This window comes from Xiphophorus hellerii, chromosome 21, assembly GCF_003331165.1.
Source record: "Xiphophorus hellerii strain 12219 chromosome 21, Xiphophorus_hellerii-4.1, whole genome shotgun sequence".
Lineage (NCBI taxonomy): Eukaryota > Metazoa > Chordata > Actinopteri > Cyprinodontiformes > Poeciliidae > Xiphophorus > Xiphophorus hellerii.
The window spans coordinates 15935785-15957301 of record NC_045692.1 but is presented as its reverse complement, the minus strand read 5'-3'; the positions used below and the strand labels follow the sequence as shown (position 1 = coordinate 15957301).

The window sequence follows — 21517 nt, the reverse complement described above, 5'->3', positions numbered from 1 at the left end:
AGGTGAGCAAAAAACTGATTTAGACACACATCAGTTAGAAGTGAAATAGCCTCTCGTTTGATGTTGCAGCCAGGTCATGTTCAAAGGAAAATACCAAATAGGTGTGTGGGGAGGAAATGGGCCAGGTTTTATAAGGGTTTGCGCTGATTTTCAACACAAAGTGCGCATCTGCATTCATGTCTGCATACACACCCTTGTATGGTGGCACTTGATAATGGAGCTCGTGTAAAGCTTATCTCTACACTCCATGCTGACAACACTGAATCTTTCATACACATTTGGTGGGTTTAATGACTTCACAAATTGATCAGAAGATCTCAGTCACTGCTGCAGAGGTCAGCTATTATTACATACACGTGCATGCACGCACACATACACAAAAAGTTGATTTCCTTTCTATTCACTTTTTGATACTTCTAACCTTTCTAAATTTAGATGTTTGTATATGGTGTACCGTTTGCTTTTCTTCACAGTGCAGATTCTACTGTGAAAAACAAGGGTTGACTTTTTTCCCCATACACTCATGCCATGTACTAAAATAAACTGCGGTGTTGTACTCCTTGAGAAGTTTTCTTGTTTCAACATTAATATCTGCAATCTTTATTGACTTTAATGAATCAAAATCACTCCAGCAGTTCATGGGGACCGAACCACACAATTCTGTCATATTATGGAGGGTCATAATATGCACTATTATGCTGAAAAACTACTAACAAGAAAGGCAGACTGTTGCAATGTTCAACATTTAAAACACCAGCCCTGTGACAAAGAGGGTAATGAGGTTGTAAAACAGTATTTTAAGCATACTTTATGTTTTAATCTGTTACAGTTAAGATCATAATGTATATTTTACTAAATCAGACTGAATAGATTCTGGAAAAGTACTCTAAACCATCTGTTATGCTGAGTGGTGTGGTTTGGATAGAGAAGTCAGTCAATCGTGACTGTACAGCAAACAAAGCTGGTTTATTAAGTCTGATGCAACGCAGCAGATTTAAAAAATGGCAGCCTCCGCTGCTGGAGGCTCCAGTGTCTCCTACAGTGGGATACTTGTGTTGTAGAGAAGGAACAGATGTTTTTTCTTTTCGTTTTTGTTTTGTTTTTCTAAACCATTCCCCTGCATGAATTCCTTCCTGAAGATGATATGATGGAGTAGCTAAAGAAAGTCAGTCCTACATCCAGCAGTCCACCCATATACCGCCTTCTCAATTTACATTGGCCAATGGCCTCAGTCTGCCAGAGTGGAGAAAAATAAAACAAAGTTACCTTTAATATACACAATGTAAACACACTCCTTTTTGTGTCAATAATAAAATATCAGGAAAACCTTTTCTGTATGCAGAATTTACAAATAATTGTATTATTTTAATTTCTTTAAGCTTTAACCAACCAAATTCCAGCTCTTATCACTGCACTTTCTATAAAAGAGCTGGTTTGAGGCAGGGCTCCTCTTTTAGCAGGCTCCCAAGATGGCTGCCACAAAAGACACACCCACAAGGTAACAAACATTTCAACCAAACACAGACGAAAGGTTCATTTACACACTCTAGAACTAAAATGAAGGTTACAGAAAAACTTAATTCTTTTTAACACCATCATTGTATCTGACTTTTGTTGCGCTCAATAAAAATCTAAACTTCAAATGAAAAACAATAAGACAGTACAATTAAAAAAAATACAAAATAAAGATTCTAAGCTCGTCACAAATCAAAATGACCCAACAGAAAACCAAGACAAGTAAGTCATAGTTATAGGAGGTATAAGAGAAACCAAAGGCATGAACACTTTTACTCTGTAACTGCCGTTCATTTAAACAGCTCCTCCTGGTTACTTATTATTTACCTCACTTGGCAAACAGCAATCATTTAACATTCCACACGCTTTGCTTTTGTATCTAATTTGATAACTATGTTTGTGAATTTGAAGACAGTCTGCTCCCAGTCAATAACCGCAAGCCGCTCCTGTCAATATGACAAATGGGAGGTTTGGGTGGGCGGGTGTGTGTGTAACTGGATGGGATGCCACTGATTGGGTGCGGTAGCAGCATAGCGGCTGTGGGAGGAATACATTGAGAAAATGCTGAGAAGATTTTAACTGCAATCCATATACAGCAGTTGTCCCTTTCAGCTGCTCAAAGTCTCCTTTCAATGATGCAGTGTCTTGCAAAAATATTCATACCTTTTGAACATTTTAACATTTATGTCACAGCTATCAACTTCAATGTATTTTGCAGGAAATTTATGATTTACTATGTTTATACATTCCGCAAATACTTTTATCTGAAGCGATTAACAAATGAGGATATAATAGTGCCATTAATACCAGAGATAACAATAAGCTACTTAGAAGGAAGTCTGTCTGACTTTGTCTGACGTGACAGTCTAGAAATAGAGTGCCAACATGCAGGGAAGTGCACAAAGAGACGGTGTGTGAGAGGGGTAGGGAAGCTTAGGTGCCAGCGTCAGAAACAAGCAGTGCCACACGAACAGGTATTTGAACCCTGGGTCCGGCACATCAAACGTTTGGTGCTCTTACAACTGAGCTACCTAACACAAAATAGATCATAACTGTGCAGTCAGAGCATAATAAGACATGGTTTTCAAAGTTTTTACAAATATTCACACCCCTCTAAGAGGAAGAATCTGTTGACAGGACAACTCTTAGTCATTCATTCCACAAATCTGGCCTTTATGGGTGGATGGCAAGAAGGTAGCCGTAAGAGGTCTTGTTTGTACCACAAGTGCCACAAGTTATTTATGGGGCACAGGAAGCATGTGGAAGATTGTGTTCAGGTCAGATAAAACTAAAAAGCATGAAAAACATTAGGCATGGGAGAAAATTAACATTGACTATCACACCAAACACAAAGCCTCCATGATGAATCGTATTTTGTAAATCATCTTCACACCATGTATCCCTTTCTTTTCAGTTCTCAATATTTGCAATTCCAAAAACAAAACATGCACTCAGTATGTTGATCTGTTGCATAAAATTCCATTAAAGTACATTGCAGTTTGTAGTTTCAGTGTGACAAAATGTGAAAAAACTGTCAAGTTCTTTTTGTAAGTTGTCAGAGCTCAGCTCAGAATAATGAGCACTGTGCTACTTACTGCTTTATCAGCATCTGTCTCGTAAAATGAATGCAGAATACATATTTTGTGGAAACTACTTGGTTTTGTTTAACTTCTTTTCATATTTTAGGTCGATTTGGGCTAATCCACTTTCCTCAATGAAAGGTCTTTGAAATACGAACATGCCAATAAGTGCAAAGCTGACATCAGCAAATAGCTGCTGATCCTTTGATCCACCTCTAATCTAAAGACAAAGGATTTCTTCAATCAGGAGCTGTTTCTTTCACATTGAAGAACTGACAACGAAATTCTTTCTTAACTTCATGGTCAAGCACTTTCGTTCAAAGATTAAAACAATCCTTGTATTGATTTAGCTTTTTTAAGAAAGAGTAACTAATTACAATTTAATGAGGATTTTTCAGACTATTAAACATCAACACATCTTTAAAGTCAACTCACCAGCACTCTCACAGGTAATCTGGCTTAAAAACTAAAATATGATGAGCAGCCTCTGAAGTCTGTGATGATGAGGTCTTGGCTGTCAGAAGCCACTGCAGAGGCCAGCAGTTGTGTAAGAGATTTAATGGCTGTGGCTTTGCTTGATAATCAGACATCTTGGCAAGCTTACTGAGAGCTTTTACTCTTTGGCTCTTTCAGTCAATCATTTTCTGTTTGTCAGCCTAAATAATAATTTGTTGATCCTACATGCAAACCTTTTGGACACAGGACTCCTATGAAGTGTTGTAGGATCCTTTAACATTTTGAAATGTTTTTCAGTAAATAACACTACTTATAAAACCAAACTTTTCATCATAACTGAACAGACATCCAAAATATGGTTCAAGATATAAGCCTCATATACAGTACATCTATGCATTAAAATCCGATGTCTTCCAGACTAGAGCTCAGGCCTCTCTCCTGTACTCGAAACTATCTTCTAAATGTTCACACTGCCCTGGGGAATTGTGGTTGTTTTTATCTTTAGATGATGACACACAGAAATACATGTTGCTTTGCTGCATAAGTTCATGTGTCAATGTTCGTGCTTATGTGTGCAGTAAGTGCAGATCTGGAGTTTATTGGACAAACACTTTGGGTTCTTCTTGGGGTTATGATTCATTACTCTAAGAAGAAACATATGTTCTTTGAATGTTTTTCTAATCTTCAGCGTCTCCCTTCTGTATTGTTTGCATATGAGTCTGCTCAGCTGCAGCTCTTAGACCACCAAGATGGACTCAGTGCTAATCTAATACTAATCTCTTTAGTATGTGTGGAGTCATCTAGGACAGGTTTCTGTTTCATTTTTGTTAATCCCTGGTATTTTTTAACTGTTTGATAGTGAGCTTATCATTTTCATACCAACACCTTTAGGACAAAACAAAGTGCTGTGCAAACATTAGCATTTTTATTCTGTTTTAATAAGACTCATTTTGCTCATAGCAGGTTTCAGTTAATAATATGCAGAAAAATCTCACAGAAATAGTTGTTCCTTATAAACTTAAAACTTCCTTATAAACTTAAGGAAGAAAGAAAAACAAAAGGAAAGAATGAGAGAAAGAAAGGAATAAAGGGAAATAAATACACAAAAGGACCTGACACAGCAGTGAGCTTCATTTTATTCTTAATTTTTTAGTTTATTGATGCCTGCTCATAAATGATCAAAATAAAAGAGTTGCTACAGAAAGGTTCATAGAGGTTTAAATTACCACCTAGCCTGAAATTTGGTTGCAAGAGATTTTCTTAGAATATAGGTTCAAATTTGAAAGTATTTTCTTAAATCAGTGACTACAGCAAGCCACGATATGGTTAAGTTCACTCCCAGCAAGTTGATATTACATTTTAGCTTACTGGAAAACTGAAAATCATAAACAAGCAAAGGAAGTCAGAATTTGGTCCACTTTGAAATATAACTAGAAAAACATCCTTCACAAAAAAGTAATTGAATGCAAAAAAAATGCATCATTGAGTTTTGAGATCAAGTATGCATTAGAGCTAATAAATAAACTCTAAATGAACTATGTTCTACTAATTAAAAGCATCTGAGAGACTTGTGTCTTTCATTGTACAGTGTTTTAGATCATACTCACAGCTCTTATTCCCCCATTATCATCCCACAGCTGCTGGCTATCATTATCTCCTATTTTTTCTGCCCACAGAAAGATTGTTAACCGCAGGGAAACACTGAGGTGGGCAAAAGTTAACTTTCTTCTGACCTCGAGGACCTTTAAGTCCCCCAGCCCCAGAGTCAACCAAGTTCCTCTTCATGTATCAGAACACTGAGCGGCGCCCAGTTTTTAATATCATGGGGATTGTGGCTGGTCTTCACTGATAAAGGTTTTGGGTTAGTCTTTGATGTTCTTTGGACTCTTTAATGAGCATCAGACTCTTGGGTTTTCTGGCCAAAGCCACAGAACTCTCTTACCGCCCTCCCTCTTTTACTTGGAGCAATGAGGTAACAGAATGAAGAACCAGTCTCATCAAAAGAGAGGGATTTTCTTCCTTCTCTTTCTCCTGGAGTATAGTTTCCTTTCCTGTACTGTCCTCTCACTTCATGTATTTTTTTAGTCCAGTTTCTTAGCCCCAGGAGTGACTTATGTTATCATTTCATTGAGGGGAGCTTGCCTCAGATGAATTCCTTCCCCAAAGGAGCACACTGGGGATGCATTAGAGGTTTCCAAAGACTCGGGATAGGAAACACACCCAAGGGGCTCTGACTCAGTCTCGGCTGGGCATAGACACTAAAACGTGTGTACAGACAAACCAACAAGCAGCCAAAAGGGTTAGGTTAGGTACCAGACAAAGTGGGCGTCCCTGACTGACCTCTGACCTTAGCTCTGAAAATAAAAGCCAATCAGAAACATGTGTGCTGTGGTTGTATTTTCATTCTGGCTGGAGCGTCACATTTGCTCAGGAAAACAAAGACCCACTGTTGTTTCCTTAACCTTTGGAGAGAAGTGGAGATCAAGTAAGGCAAAGGAAGTTCTTGCAGAACCATGTACCAGTAAACTACTTTACCTTTTTGTCCTAAAGTGGGCAAAATATGTTAAATCACGTTCTTCAAATGAATATTTACACCACAATCCTTGTCTTAAGTATCCACTTCCAAAAATTGGCTGGAGCAAATTGTGATACAATTTATTGCAACTAGCTTCAAGTTAGTGATAGTTGTAGTTCAGAGAATTGACTATAAATTTGAATTATGACCATAGAAGGAACACATAAATTGAGGGACCATTATTCCTGTGGGATTCCACTGTACTATATAACAAAGAGAAGAGCCAAAGAATTGCCCTTCTAGTTCCAAGCCAGGAACCCATTACTACAAGCAGATATCCCACATAGCTGTTCCTTCCCCCATTGTCCTTCATACCTATTTCCAGTCCTTTTTATGCCATGATTTCTTTCAACACCATCCAGCCTTTTCAAACTTTGTTTAGTCTCCTATATGTGTCTGTCTCTTTTTTTGTGTGTCTCTTTTGACTTAGATTCTTATCTCTGTCCGGTCTCAGCCTGGGCCAAACGTTTCTTGTTTGCTCAGCAGATCTCTACTGCTGACTGAAGCCCTGTGTGTTTGTGTGGCCATACATATGTGCACGCATGTCTGTCCACTTGCATTTATGTGCACTGATGGGAGACATCCTGTTGTATAGTGACATAGATGCTGGCGTTTGCTGCTGCTGCAGTTCAAATGCTTTGCTCTATTCTCAGCTAAGTATTAAAGAAAGGGTCACAAGCACAGGGAAGTATGATTTTCTCTTCGGTCTGTATTTTAAAAATGAAAAAGTAGTAAAATAAGAGCATCAGTACATATTGAATCACAGTCATGAGTTTCTTTGTGTTTGGTTAGCTATGTAGAATATTTGAGGTACCATACATTCAAATTTTGCCAGTGAAAGAATGTCTGTTTGCAGGTATTAGGAGGTAAAATGGCTTTTTATCAGTTTAAATGACATCATAGAGAGGTGTATATGTTAGGTCTTATCCAATCTCCTGCCCAGATCTGCCATATTTTTGCGGCGAGGGAAGGATTAGATGAAGTGTGGAAGAAATGCCATTTGGGACTTATAATATTTACATGCATGGCTAGCCTAAGCTTTCTCTCAAGTGTCGATAGACACGCCAAAGATTCAGTGATTACCTGCAGTTTTGAAATTAATTAACTATTTAATCCTAACCCAGTTAATTTGTTGCAGAAATTTAAACATTGGTTAGTTTTTTTAAGGGTATATAATTCCAGCACATGACTTTCTGTATTCACTCTGCTCCACTGATTTACAACTAATCATATCATTTAAATATCTTATAGACTTGAGATGGAAAATAAAATGATACATGCTATATATGGTACGCTAAATTATTGTGCTGATATTCAGTCATTGAAACTGATTGGCTTGATTTAGAGAGCGAAGCACAAAAAATCCTCCAATGGAAATCTCTGGGCAAGCATAACATACGTAAATATAGACTCAGAGACACACAGATTATTTATAATCCCCCCAGAGAGTGCTCAGACAAGTGGCATTTTCACATGTGAAAGATCACAAATGAAATAACTGTTAGCGTAAATTACAACCACATGGCTGTGATGGTCCAGAGGGAGTCATCACTGTAAAATGTTACTTATTTCAGGTTGAAAAACTTGCTGAATAATTGGTGAGGAATTCAAGCTTGGCCTTATGAAGGCCTATATAATTCAGTGAGCACGCTCTTTGCAACATATTTCACTCTGGGTGGAGGATTCATGGAATTTTATAACCATTCTGTCCCATTCGGATAAGACTGAATGTTGATTTAATGGTGGAAAAATTATCTTCTGTGCATGCACTGTAGAATAATTAGCCCAGATCACATTTAAATGGAAGAAAAAAGTGTATTAGTGTAACTATTAAGCAATGGTGGGTGTGAAAAGATTTCAGTATAACATCCTTCTGAAAACATATACCTTTATGCCATTGTGACATTTACACAGACCTTTTAGAATGCTTCAAATAGCTGAACTTGTATGTAAGTCTCTTTCTGTTTTAGTGTAGATTAAATAATTTTGTGTCAGCATTTTACTTTTATATATATTTTTTTCATATATAGATGTTACACATTAAATACATTTTTGACAAAAAGTTTTGTTTAGTTTCATTTTATATTCCTTCAAGTTTTATTTATTTATTTATTTCAGTTTGAAACCTTTAGCCTGGTTTTGATGTAAGGGGAAGGACATCAGATGACAGCATTTTTTATAATATGATTCGTGATGCATCTAAAGGGAAAGTAGAGGTGCTTCTGGGTTCATAAATATTTGATTAAATTTACTTTATAGGTTATGTCAATAAACAAATAAAATTCTAAAACAAGGTCCTGCCCAGGAAAACCAGGAAATAGGATCATTTAAAAGTTCTGAAATCAGTGCAGTGGTTTCTTGTTTGTAAAAAAAAAAATTACATTTTGTTATTGGTCTTAAAGGCACTGAATAGTCCTAGGCTATTCAGTGCCTTTCAGAAACTCTTGTTGCTTCTCAATCAGGAACTGTTTAGACCTCCTAGGTATAACCAAAGGCTTTATAGACCTGTTGAGCAACATTTTGTTTCTATGCTTCTTTGGAACTTACTCCCTCAATAAATAAGAGGTGTAGAAACTGCTTGCTGAAGACAGAAAATATTACTGTTTAATACATTTTAACCATAGAGGTGACATATATATTTATTTATTTTTTTTATTATCTGATTTTACTTTTGTGTAGCTACTTGTTTTAAATGAACTGTTTAAAGTTTAATTCTTTTTTATCAGCTCAGTAATGTTTACTGGTATTTCTTTAATGTATTTGTAGTTTTTAATGCATGTCTCTTTCACTTTGAATTGCCTTTTGCAAGAAAGATTGCAGACTAACCTCCTTGGCCTTCCATGTGTTTCCCAGATTTCTGGTTTATAGTGTTTTCAGTGTTTTGACTCAAGTGTTTAAACTGTTCTGAAAGAGTGAAACTGACGTAGTAAGATAGAAACCATACTGTTCCTCATGCCGAACAGATGATTCAATAAGATGCTTCTTTCTTCCTCAAGCTTTTTGCATGATAATAAGTACAAGCTCACACAGGTGTTGACCTGCTGAAGTGTCTTCATGACTGTATGCCCTTGTTTTGGGCATTTAGTTTTACCAAAGATGAGGGAGGAAGATATTAAGTAAGAAACTCTTGTACAAATATTTATTTCCTTTTTCTTTGAGTGCAAACAGTAACATTTAGAAAACCATTGTAAGTATTTTGACAGTTTAGGTTTGCATAATTTCTAAAACATTTTCATTTTAGAAATTGAAATGTTCCAGATTCTTTAAGGAAGAATCTGGAACCTTAATTTGTCATGAGAATGTTACTATCATAAGATGAGAATCTCACAAGGAAATGCAAGAGGTTTATATTTATACCTGTTGTTGTAGTTACAGACAAGAGTATATGATGTAATAAAATAAACACATAAATTACCATAATTTCCCTACAGCAGTGTGATTACCTGTTTCTATCTTTCATTAGTTAGGCATACACTTGTTTTCCTTTTCCTAGCGGAACGCCTTTAATGTGCACAGAAAGGAGCCTGGGACTCCTCTCTGCTGTACTATTTATCTCCCGTCTTTGCTCTGCAGTCGGCCGCTGAACAAAAAATCAATATGCCATAAAGAGAATGGAGAAACCATTTATTTACATCAGTCTGGATGGAGAGGTAGTTTGTCTTCCTTCATATCCCTTTTATCCACTTCAGACAGAAGCATTTAGCTTCTCTCCAATCTCACACTTGACATGCTGTCAAAATAAGAAGCTGAATTCTTTTGAAATGTTGATGTGTAGTTGCTGCCTGTGGGGCAAAGAGGCGGAAATATGAAGTTTAGATGTTTTCAAATGGTGAGTTGGTGCTCACATGCTTCATACCCAGATGACCGAGGACCGAAACTGTCTCACAAGGCCACAGGGGGGCCCCAGAGACAGGATATAAAGCCCTGATGACAGTACTGCATTCTCACTAGAACCTGCATTATTGATTTTTTCAACCCCACAGTCTCTCAATATTTGATTTATTCAACAGTTGAGCTAAAATGTTTATATTCTTGTCTCTGGGATAATAAACCATCTGGATTCTTCTTAAGAAAGACTGGCTTGTTACCAGGGTTGTAGGAATATTTTGTACCTTCACAGCAGCTTAAAAAAAGAGACAAAGCCACTCTCATATCTGCTTTTATTATTCATCTGTTACAACAGTGAGGGGGAAAGAATTTGGCTATTAAGAACAACATTGGCGTTTTCAAGCAAACCCAAACTAAAGGGGTTTATGCATTGAATGGCAGTTAGAATAGCACATTGTATGCAAACTTACATGTCATTTTGAACCCAAAAACAAACTGGATCAGGGAATAAAAATTTAATACACATATAAAACTAGTTTGGAATTAAATGAGAATGATTACAGAATCACCTTACGGGTTTTGTCACCCTTAAAAGTTACAATTAAGCATTGGGGATCAGTCATTTGTTGGCATCCATCTATCCGTCCATCCATCCAGAAACTTTCAAATAATTGTTGAATTTAAGTTTTCTAGTGAAAGAAGCTGTATGTTGTCCATCCTTCATTTTTAGAATCAAGTAGGTTTAGTTTTCTGTAAGGCAAAAAAGTCACTTTCTTGCTGCTACTGCAGCATTTTTCACACTCAACAGTCAGTGTTAGTTTCTGTCTGTCACGCATTTTTTCAGTTGGAAAATTTTCTATGCAATTCTTTGTGCTGACCAAGTTTTTGTACAGGTCACCAAAGAATGATTAGCATCTATACACCTCATTCTAGTCAATTATCCTCCAGAAGAGTCTCATGTACCATGAATCTGGTTTAAGCAACAGATGATAAACACTTCTCTTGACTACAAAAGCATCTCAGACTTGTTAACTGAGTGATGGGCCCTTTCTAGAATGATTGGGATAGCATTATCTTGACTTGATGCGGCAAATACTGTGAGACATGCTTGGTGGTTCTCTCCGGGGAACTGCTGCAACTTAAAGCTAATTGGTTCCAACTGTCGCAGCGAATCTAGTCGTCTCATTTCTGCCCTTGAGTCACTTTTCTTCAAAAGGGATTTAGGGACAATCAACAGCTGAAAATACACAAGGGAGTAAAGGATTTCTTATTGAAAATGAAAAGCTCACTTTGTTCTTGTGTAGGATGGTGTGTTTCAGAGAGAGATTGGAAGCACATTTTAAATTCATGAGCCTGAGAGTTACTAAAAAGTCTCTAATCAAACATTGATGGCTTGCTCAAGTAGGAAATTGTGATGGAGATCATTTTAGGTCAGCTGCAGTATAACTGAAAGTTTGACAGACCTTGACACATTTTTCCAACAAGCTACAGACTAAATGATTATTTAGTGTCCTTTCCTGTGGGAAGGATTGGTAATGCTACCTCTCTGTTTGCACAAAAGAAAAAGATTCCTTAAGTTTTGTCAGTGCGGAGCTTTTCTGTTGCCCTCATTTACAGATTGAACTGTTGATGTCAACCAAATGCTACAGTCATTAATGACTCATGATATGGTTGAGAGGAAGCTCTGAGACGAAATGAAGGAAAAGAAACAACCACCCCTTAAGGGTTGGAAAATATACTCATTGTTAATCCTCTCCAAAGAAGTACAAAGCACACCCTTCCCCCCTGCATCGGCCTCCCAAGTCCTGCTCCCACTGCAGGCCGACCTATCCTTTGTGTTTAGTTAAACTGCAGATAAATTAACTTTACTGATAATTATCAGTGATCCACAGCCTTGCTCTTTAATCAACAATGTGTTCAGACACTGTTGCTTCCCTAAAATCCAATCTGATAAGGGCCCTGCAGGCTTCCTGTTCATCACCACAAACCACAGACAAATGCTTCAATTTTTATTTTTTTCTAGCCATAGTGGTGCTTAGGCCAGTCCTTTTTGAATGCAGAAACTAAACAGAGTCACCAGGTATGAAAAAAATAAGAAAAGTATTTGTTAAAAATGATACAAGGTGGTACCGTTTAAATACCTGAAACCTCTGAGTTAGGATTTATGTTTGTAAAATTGACTTTTTTGAGCTTTACATCATGTTATAATGTTATTCCCTCATCCAAAACATCCCTGGGGTGTTGCTTTGATTCTTTAATGCATGCTTGAGAAATCTTTTAATCTTTCTTGGCAACCATTCAGTTGTGCAAAACTCTTTGGGGGGACCGAGCTTCACCTTCAAGGAGAAAGCTCCTTCTTGGTGCTGCAGTTTCCAGGCTTTCAAGCTTCTGCCTCACAGAGCAGCCTATCCCCACAACTCTCCCACTGAGCTCCTTCAGACTAGCCATAAGCAATTACCAAACACCTAGTAGAACTGCACATCTGTTTCTTAAGTAGACAGAGGCCCAATTTCAAGGCATTAAATCACAGAGTCAAATTCCTTCTATCATATTCGACATGCAGACGTTTTATATCAACTGAAGGTAACATAGTTTCTTGATTGTGCTATGAAATTGAACTGTGTGCTTGGAAAACATATAATACTGCCCCTTTAATACTTCTAATCAGACAAACATCAAACCTGGCCAGAATGTAGAAACATAGTGTTGCAAATCAAACAGAGTTCTTTAAAACTTTAGTGAATCAGACTTTTGATAACACATTTTAGAGTTATTTTATATAAAGAATATAATCTCTACCTTCCTAATGTTGCTTGGAAATGCATTGAATAACTCTAAACTTGAACTCAAGTCAACTACGATTCAAGTTCCGCAGTTGTATAGACAGACCTGCACAGCAGTAATTTTAAAATATCCTCTCCGCTGAGCTGTTCTGAGAACTCTGGCAGATTGTGTTTTTAAATAAATAATACTGCTTACCTCCTTCTTGGTTTGTCTTGTTTTTAGAATATTTTCTTTTTCCCCTCATTAAACCACTCCAGTTATGGGAAGCTGTATCTGCATAAAGTCTTGGTGATCATCATCAGTTCTGTTTTGAAAGGCCCTTTAGACAAGCTTATGGAAAATACACACTGGCGAGCTCCTTTTGATTTTTCAATCAAAAAAGAGCGGTTTATAAAGAATTTGTACTCGGTATAGAAAGTTTATAGATTCTGAAATACAGCTTTTCTTAAATTATTTGAGTGCTCATGCTGACTCTAAGGTAAATCCACAATGACCATTTGCCCTGAGCAAAAACTACAGGTGAAGCATTTTCTCTGAAAACTATAGTAGAGACAACCCCCACTGATACATTAAGACTATATTTTTGAGTTGCCATGAAAGCTGCATTATGTGACATTTATAAAGAATATGTTTTTACATATCTGCTAAAACTATCACAATGTCCTGACAGTATGTTACAAGAGAGATAATCTTGGATAAGATCAAGCTCCTCCACCTTCTCCTTGAGCTACTAATAACATCTGAAGAAATGCACCGCTCCTGACTAAAAACAACCAATCAGAGCCAGGAGGAGGGTCTTGACTCTGTCACTCAATTTCATATACCGGTACTCATTGCTAAATGTGCTAATGGTAAATAAACAACTTTACTGTTGCAGAAAAACCATTAATCTTCTGTCATCGGTGACTATGCTAACTAGCCTTTAGCATTCACAACAGGCTCTGCTGACAGAGAAAAGTTGTAATGGTAGTAGAGAGCAAGGAGGTAGTTCGAGGAGAATGAGTAGCCCCACAAGATTGAGACTCACAAGCGCTAAGACCCTCTTCCAGGCTCTGATTGGTTGTTTCTAGTTACCACTGGGAGAAAACAGAGCAGCTGAATTTGTTCACAGATTATCTGTCGCATAACACACTGTCACGACATAATGACAGTTTCAACAAACATGTAAAAATATATATTTTATGAAAGTTACATACTGCCATTTTAAGATGATAAATTTACTACAAGTTATCTTTAAGCCAAATGATTACAGTATAACTTGCTAAGTTGCTTCTGAATGTAGACATGAACTTTTAATGTTCCATCAGCTAATGACTGACATAACTACCGTTTTGGTATATTAGAATAAACCTGAAAAACCATTGCACATGCTCTAAAAATGTCTTCAGCCTTTCTTGATTTATTGTCAAATTTTGCACATTCATTACTTGTTTGTCACTTTTACAGGCATGTCTGAATTAACAGCCACTCCTTTGCACATTTATCGTCTAAGATCAAAGTCTGTGGAATTATCTCCATATTCCTACAAAACCTGCTGTTTTGTTACTCTGATGTGTCAGTCTCTTACCTGCCAATGTTCAAACTGTAGCTGGCTCTTAGGCCTGGACTTGCACAACAACAGGCTGCAGGTTTGCTAATTTTGCTTTAATTGCTGGTGCTGATTTTAACTCATCAAACAACCATCTTTTCCAAGTTGCTTAATTGCAAATTTGAACCGCGAGTAGTAGATTGTTTTCTGCTTTGACTTTTTAAAAACATTTTATACCTGATTAATTTCCCCTCTGCATTTATCTGCCCTGTGATCAGTCAAATTATGCTAAATTACAGACTTAATTGGGAAACTGAATTATATCCATTCCTAAATATAATATTTAAAAACCCTTTGAGGTGAGTTCCTACTATATATTTGGATTATGGCTTTAAGTGTTGGAGGCTTTCAGTCGCTGAAGAAGGCTTTCATTTACTCCAACCATATATGTTGATTTACCCAAAGCCACAATCAAATCATAAAAGAGTTGACGTTTTTTGGCCTGCTTTACCACTGTCCCTGTTTCTTAGGCTTGATGTAATCCTGATTACTATAATTTTGTAAACACAACAGCTACAGTAGTGACGCACAAATATAATCTGACACAATTCTAATATTTCATCTTGTCTCCGCCCTTTTCTCTAAAATCCACCAGACATGCAGCAGTTCTCACAAGGTTCTTATCCCTCAGATTTTTGTCGGCAAACTATTCGTTGGGAAAGTATGTAGGTCAATCTGCTTTGGTCTTTGTCTAAAGCCACAGAGATAAGTGGCAATGTGATTAATATTTAATATCTATATGATCAGCGATGGCTGCTGTCATGTTCAGAGCGGGTTTAGAAGTGTTATAGGCAGTCCATAAGGGGGATGGGAAACTTTAGAAAAATCTCTTTAGAAAATCTCTGTGTTTTATCATTTTGTGGCAGCACATTTGACTTTTCATGCATTGGAGCTTGTGTGTAAGTCCTGTGCCACAGTCTATGCAGATTGCTGCTCTTTTATTTATGAGTGTTGCCTGATCACAGCTGATCCTTTGCTGTAATCCATTTTCTGGTGTTTACTCAGCGAGCGAACATTCACATCCGTGTGTGTCATTTCACATGTCTGCTTAGATGCTGCGGCATATTTTGAAAGTGTCACAGACTCATGTGGATATGGTGACCTCTTTGCAGAGTTTGGCACATTTAAATTTTTTTAGATTAGCAATAATTATTTTAACAACTGAAAATAAACTGATTTAGAAATGCACAAATCTGCATTTGGTATATCCTATGTCAACAATAAAATAAAATGTTGCATAAGGTGTTAAATAACTAATTCTGCTAAATGTCAAATATTATAGGTCAAAACTGTTTTTACAAGTGTTAGAATGTATTTTAGAGATGCATTACTCTGAAGTTTATGGGCTTTATGTAAAGGTTTGACCTGTTGAACAGTGTGGAAAATGTTCTTCACACGTTCCTGCTATTAGTGGTCATTTGATGTGATGTTGCTATGAGAGGAGACCATCTGTAACACTGTGTTGACAAAATGATCACAGACTTGACATTTTAATCTGTACTTAAAGTTGATACACAGGACACACTTTGGTTGTGATCGGAACTGTCTGTGAAAAGCTGAAACACTAAAGATGAAAATGTTCACAATTTATTATTTTTTTGCAACACTATATATGCCAGTGATTTAATGAGATACTTGTCGGAAGTGATAATAGATGGTGAATGCCAACAGCTTTAATGATGCTGAACTTGGGGCTGCTTAGTCACCTCCAACTTTCCCAGCCAGAATTCTGGGAGGATTCTTGTTGCATTGCTAATTATGCAAATTAAGTTTTGATGCTATTTAGCAACTTTTAGACAGTTAACAACTACCTTCCTTACTGAGCAGTTAACACCCAAATTAATTTTAAGCAATTTGCTAATACTAAAAGAACGAGATCCCAGATACAAGTGAGCTTCCTCTGGAGGGAGGCTGGACTCAGCCTTAGAGATAGGGTGAGGAGCCCCATCATCATTCAATACATGATATCTAAAGTGTTTCCCTCACTAACAACTGGGATGTTGAGGTCAGTGTGACATGGTAAAGATTAGCATGGTGCATTAACTGACTAGAAAAGTTAGGATTTTTGAGATTCTGACCAGTATGTCACTGGTGAGGGACTATCACACTGAAAATTGGCCAGTTTTGATCACTAGCTCATCTTCAGGGGTGAATTCTTAAAATCATTCTCATATTTAAAACATTTAAAATTCAACTGTTAGTATTCCTAACTTGCTACATGCATAATGAGATATTTCTATTGATCAGAAAACAGAGTTTGATCGTATTTTGCTTTTTGTTTTTTTTTTTATTTTGTCTCTGTCAAACATGTACATGCAACAACCCAAATCAGCTTTACTGTGTGTATCTTGCAGACTCATGCACATTTACTAATGCTCTGAGGATTCCCTCCTCTGGGCTTTGTAATTCTGTGTAAAAATCCACACATGAGTGTGTTGTGTTGCGCATGTGTGATTCCTGCCTCTGAACATTTCATCACATGTGAGGAGCGCAGGCTGACTGGATTTAAATAACTCGAAGCTGACAGAGAAGGAGTTGAAGAAGAGAAGAACAGGCAAAAATAGGACGAGGCGAAGTAGTGGTTTGCGAAGAGTGTTGCTCCAAGGAGTCTGCCGATGACGTGAAACGCTGTGTTCACATCTGGAACAGCTTGTGCAGCTGCACCTGAAGAGAAAAGCTCCTCCGCGCAGCCTTTGCCGGCAGTTTCTCCTTCCTCCTTCTGCTCTTTTTTTCCCCAGTTTTTTTTCTGGTGCTCTGTAATTCTTTCTCTCTCTGGTTTCTGCCTGTCTTAGCGCTGGGATGGTTTCCCGCTGTGCATCAGACAAGAAGAGCATGTAAATTAAAGACAAAGAGAAGAGAGAGCGGACAAGAGAACAGAAAGCGGACATTAACACGGGAAGGAACTATTAAGTATGAGGTAGGAAAGAAAAGTTCATGTTTGTGTTATGAGTGTAGGTGCAGAGAAGTGGGGGCAGGAGAGGAAAAAGAAAGGGATGGAGGAGGAGGCATAGGGGGGATTAAGAAGCTGGAATGTGCTGACATTGGAGACCTGAGTTTTTGTTTGCATTTGGCACAGCACATCCTGTCACTCCACAGGTTTGTCCACACGTTCAGTTATTTACCAACACACACACACTTACTTACATGCTCACTGTTTGCTTTGGAGGATGATCCCAGGAGGCCATGCCAGGAGAGGTGAACACCTTCCAAGGAGCTAAGTTTCCTCCCACCCTGCTTCCCAATAGTACCCTCCTTCTCTCTTCTCACTCCTTTTCTTGGCCCTTCTGACTTACCTGCACCAGCTTCAACACGCTGCAGCTCCAGAGTAACAGAAAGACAAGAATTCTTCCAGAATGCCCTCAGGATACAGCTGCAGTCACCCCGGCTGAGGAAAACTAAGTAGCTTTCACTTGTTGACTAACCTACAGGATGTCTAAAGCCTCCCGGCTTGCTCGCCCCCCATCGGCGGGAGCAGGATCCAAGCTTCCTTCCCCGAGGAAGGAATGCCCCAGCACCGCTGGCTTGGCTGGCCGTGCCCGGGTACTAAGTGTGGGGGAGAAGCTAATGAGGGCAGGTAACGATGGTGCCCTGAACAGACAGAAGCCCTTAACTGGAGCTGTGGCACAGGACAAACCCCAAAGTGAGACCCAGACTGAGATTCGGGATACTAGCCAGAGTCCATGTGAAAAGGACCAGAATGTGGAGATGGTATCTTCCAAGAGCAGGATCAGCCCACCCAAAGTTTCAAGTCAGCAGCAGGGCTCAGTGCAAAGTAAGTAATAAATATGCATTATTCTAAGATAGATAGTTTGTTATTGGTCTTGTGGTTTATTAGTATGCTATACTTGCTGTGTTTTTTTAATTATTATTTCTGCTGTTAACTTTATTAATAATATATAAATTGACGCAAATGTACGTAGTCTGGGGTTCATTTTTGTTTGAGGGGTCGTTTTTATTTATTCTGCTAAACCAACTAAAATATCATCTTGACTGAAGTGAGATATCATGAGAAGGAATTGGATGATCTACCCACACCCCAAGACTATGCTGCCAACAATGATAAAAGCTTGTACCCTTGCAACCTTCAGTAGAGCCCCGTCACCAATTTTAGGAACCTTTCAGGTGCAAATGATCAAATCGGCAAAATTGCAAAATGGTATAGTAGAGAAATGTATGCTAGAGCATCAAGCGAACTCTGTCTGTTGTAGTTGCCTGAATAAACAGCTGACATCCCTCCTTTTAAAATATATCCTTATAGCTTCTCTGCTTTAAGTACATTAAAATATTCCATTTTAACTTCCACACTGAAGAGTGTTGTGGTTGTGTTGACATATATGAAGTCACTGTCCTGCTGTGTTGGTGTCCACTAGTGCTTATCTCTCTCCCCTTTGGTTCTCCTCACAACATTCCCAACTCTGCATGACACCTGTTTTCATGTCCTGCTAGGACTCAACCTTTTAACACTTTCAAGTGAAACTTGGGCAAGACTGTATGCAACTGAAGATTTATCAGAATGCTTTACATCTATGATGCTCTTGTTGAGAGCTTGACTGACTTTTCTTTGAGCTGCTGTAACGTTCCCTGTCAGTCAGTCATAAATCACTGCAGACTGATTGGTTTGTAGTCAAAGACAGGGAATTGCAAAAGGAATGGGGGTGATGTAGATAAAGGCAACAAGGTGGAGTCCAATGGTAGAGTGACAGAAGGAGGTCAGGAATGTGAGCTGGGCATGCTGGGAAATCAACAGGTCCCGAGTTGTGTCTCTGTGTGAATCTCGGATCGTGAAGTCAGGTTAGGGGCAAGAAGGGGGAGCACGTTTGTTCTGGAAACCAGATGTGCTTGTTCTCGCTGAGCTTCTAGTATCTTCTTTATATAAAGAAATGGTCTTTCTGCAGAACTGATGACCTTCTTAAAAGCCTGGGTCAGCCCCTGTAGAGATGACTAAACAGCAAACCCAGAGTTCTTAATTAACCACACTTTGATTATGTCCGGTAATTAAAGCTTTCTTTGTTTTCTTTTATGTCCTCACGGAGTTCTTCTGTCTTCCCTCACTCCTTACTGTGATTCCTTTTGTCTTTCTCCTTGCCAACACCCTCTCCGCTTTTGTGTCTCCTTGAGTCACTCTCCTCTTCCTATCTCTTTCTCCTGTTGTGTTATGACAGCATTATTGAAAGACTCCTCCACCAGCCCCCGTCATACACATAGGCAATCATAAACTCACAAAAGACCATCAAATAGAATAAATGAACTGTTCTCTACATTTGCCCGTCCTGCAGTGCATTTTTAAGCAGGAGTTTTACTTCAGTGGCTGCTCAACTTTATTATATCTCTGGACAGTACCTTTGAAGTTCTCAGTTGAAAAGGCAGTACATCAGCAGCACACTCTCTGCAGAAACTTTCAACAAAGTAAACCTATTTCACATAACTTTGATGTATAAACTTTGTGCAATACAGTGTCTTGTCTTAATGCAACCTCTGTTAAGTGGTATCTTTGTTTTTGCATTTGAAACACATTTTGCTGTTAGCAGTATAATTAGCTATATCGTGACCTCTATAAAAACTGTGTTAAAATTAAAGTCTATGTATAGTCAATTCCTGAAATAATTCCAGCCACTGGGCTTGAGAGTAGCAATGACCCAAGCCCACGAGTCAAACAGAGCTGTTGCACATAGGCCTGTCAGACAATAAGTGTGTGTGACAGGTGACATTTCCACTGTGTAAAAGCTTCAAAGATGACTGCTGCTCACCAAAGGATCCAATTTCAGCCGTTAAAGTGAAATCCCCCACCAAGAGTGAAATCCGTTTGATATATTTGCTCCAGACAGTGTGTAACATTAAGCGTAGATTCAGGTACAATTTTCTTCAAAATTCTGCAGTAACCCTCAATTTGATACTATTTTGATGAGCTAGAAGTTTGACAATATTTATTAAACTTCAAAAAGCTTTTGAAAGGAAGCAGAGTTGAAGCCTTATGTAACACAAATTTTCTACTTTTGAGCTGGTTTTCCAAAGTTTGTTCACATTATTACTAATGCAAACCAGGATCCACTATGCTGGCTTGTTTTGGGCACAATTTGGTTATTTAATCATTGCTTATCCAGTTTTGCTTAGATGCAATCTGTATTTTGTTGCCTTGTTCTTCCAAATGGTGTAATTTGGAACCATTACAAGTTACAAAAGTGCATTTCAACCCCCCCCCCCCCCCCCCCCTCTCTAGGCACTGTCACTTTTCTAATTTTTCATACCAACTCTCTCATACCAACTCAGTTTGTTTCAATGAAAACAAACTGCATTTTGAATTTTGCAAACTGCATGTGTAGGGAGCAGTGTTTTTGAAGTAAATACAGCTAAATTTGTTCCCACACACTTATGAAGACATCCTTACAAATCTTCAGTGCTTGTTGTGTTGTTCACTGCTGTTTCTATATTGGGATGAGGTTAAATTTGTGGCCTCACCAATGTGTCTGTAATAGGAAAGCAAACAAAAACAATAGTGCAGCGGTGGCTGACAATCTTATGTACAAGTGAGCTCCCAAATCAATTTCTTCTGTTGGGCTGACTGTGTTTTAACAGATGAACTAACGCATGGATGATTCCAATCTGTCTTCACATCGACAGACACAAAGTGTCTATGATATGCAGTAAGCCCCAGACACCATTTTGACTCTTGAGTCAAGATTTTACCCTTATGTAACCCTGAAAATCTTTAGCCAAAGGGAGGTGAATTGACTTTTGCACTTTTGTCATGAATGTTTTGTACCACATAAAAATATTAAAAATAAAAATTGCAAAATCCAATCTATTAATCTATTTATCTATTAAAGGGGTGACTATAAAGCAGTGAAAGAGTGTGGAAAAGAAACACAATCATTTCATTTGAGGTTTGACAAAGGAAACAATATTCTGAGGACATACTAAGCGCATAGGAATGCACCGGCCAATTTTGTTTTAAGTGCACCTTGTTTGTAACAAGTTGGAGCATCATGCACACAGGTTGAAGCATCACACGGTTGCTGCAACACCCAGTTGCTGCTGATGTGTCAATTACACGTATGTGATGCATATCTCTTGTTCCAACACATCCCAAAGGTGCTCTGTTGACAACTATTGAGGCCACTGGGTTACACTGAACTAATAGTAAATTTCTAGAAACTTGTTTGAGATGATTTGAGCTCATATAAGATGGACATG

The 21517-nt window shown here is 38.1% G+C and overlaps 1 protein-coding gene across 18 annotated transcripts in view; it reads left to right on the top strand.

Annotated features, from left to right (window-relative positions):
* Positions 1-21517, top strand: part of kiaa1217 (KIAA1217 ortholog) — a 118888-nt gene that overhangs the window by 5100 nt on the left and 92271 nt on the right. For 3 of the 18 annotated variants that reach the window (XM_032551770.1, XM_032551763.1, XM_032551765.1), the window contains exon 1: positions 16801-18098. The exons of 1 other annotated variant lie outside the window; for it this stretch is intronic. In XM_032551770.1, the coding sequence (XP_032407661.1) occupies positions 17756-18098 (343 nt within the window). In that variant the 5' untranslated portion in view covers positions 16801-17755. Of the gene's footprint in view, positions 1-16794; positions 18099-21517 lie in introns of those variants that run through there. 14 more of the 18 variants (XM_032551769.1, XM_032551764.1, XM_032551768.1 and 11 more) reach the window with 10 other exon arrangements.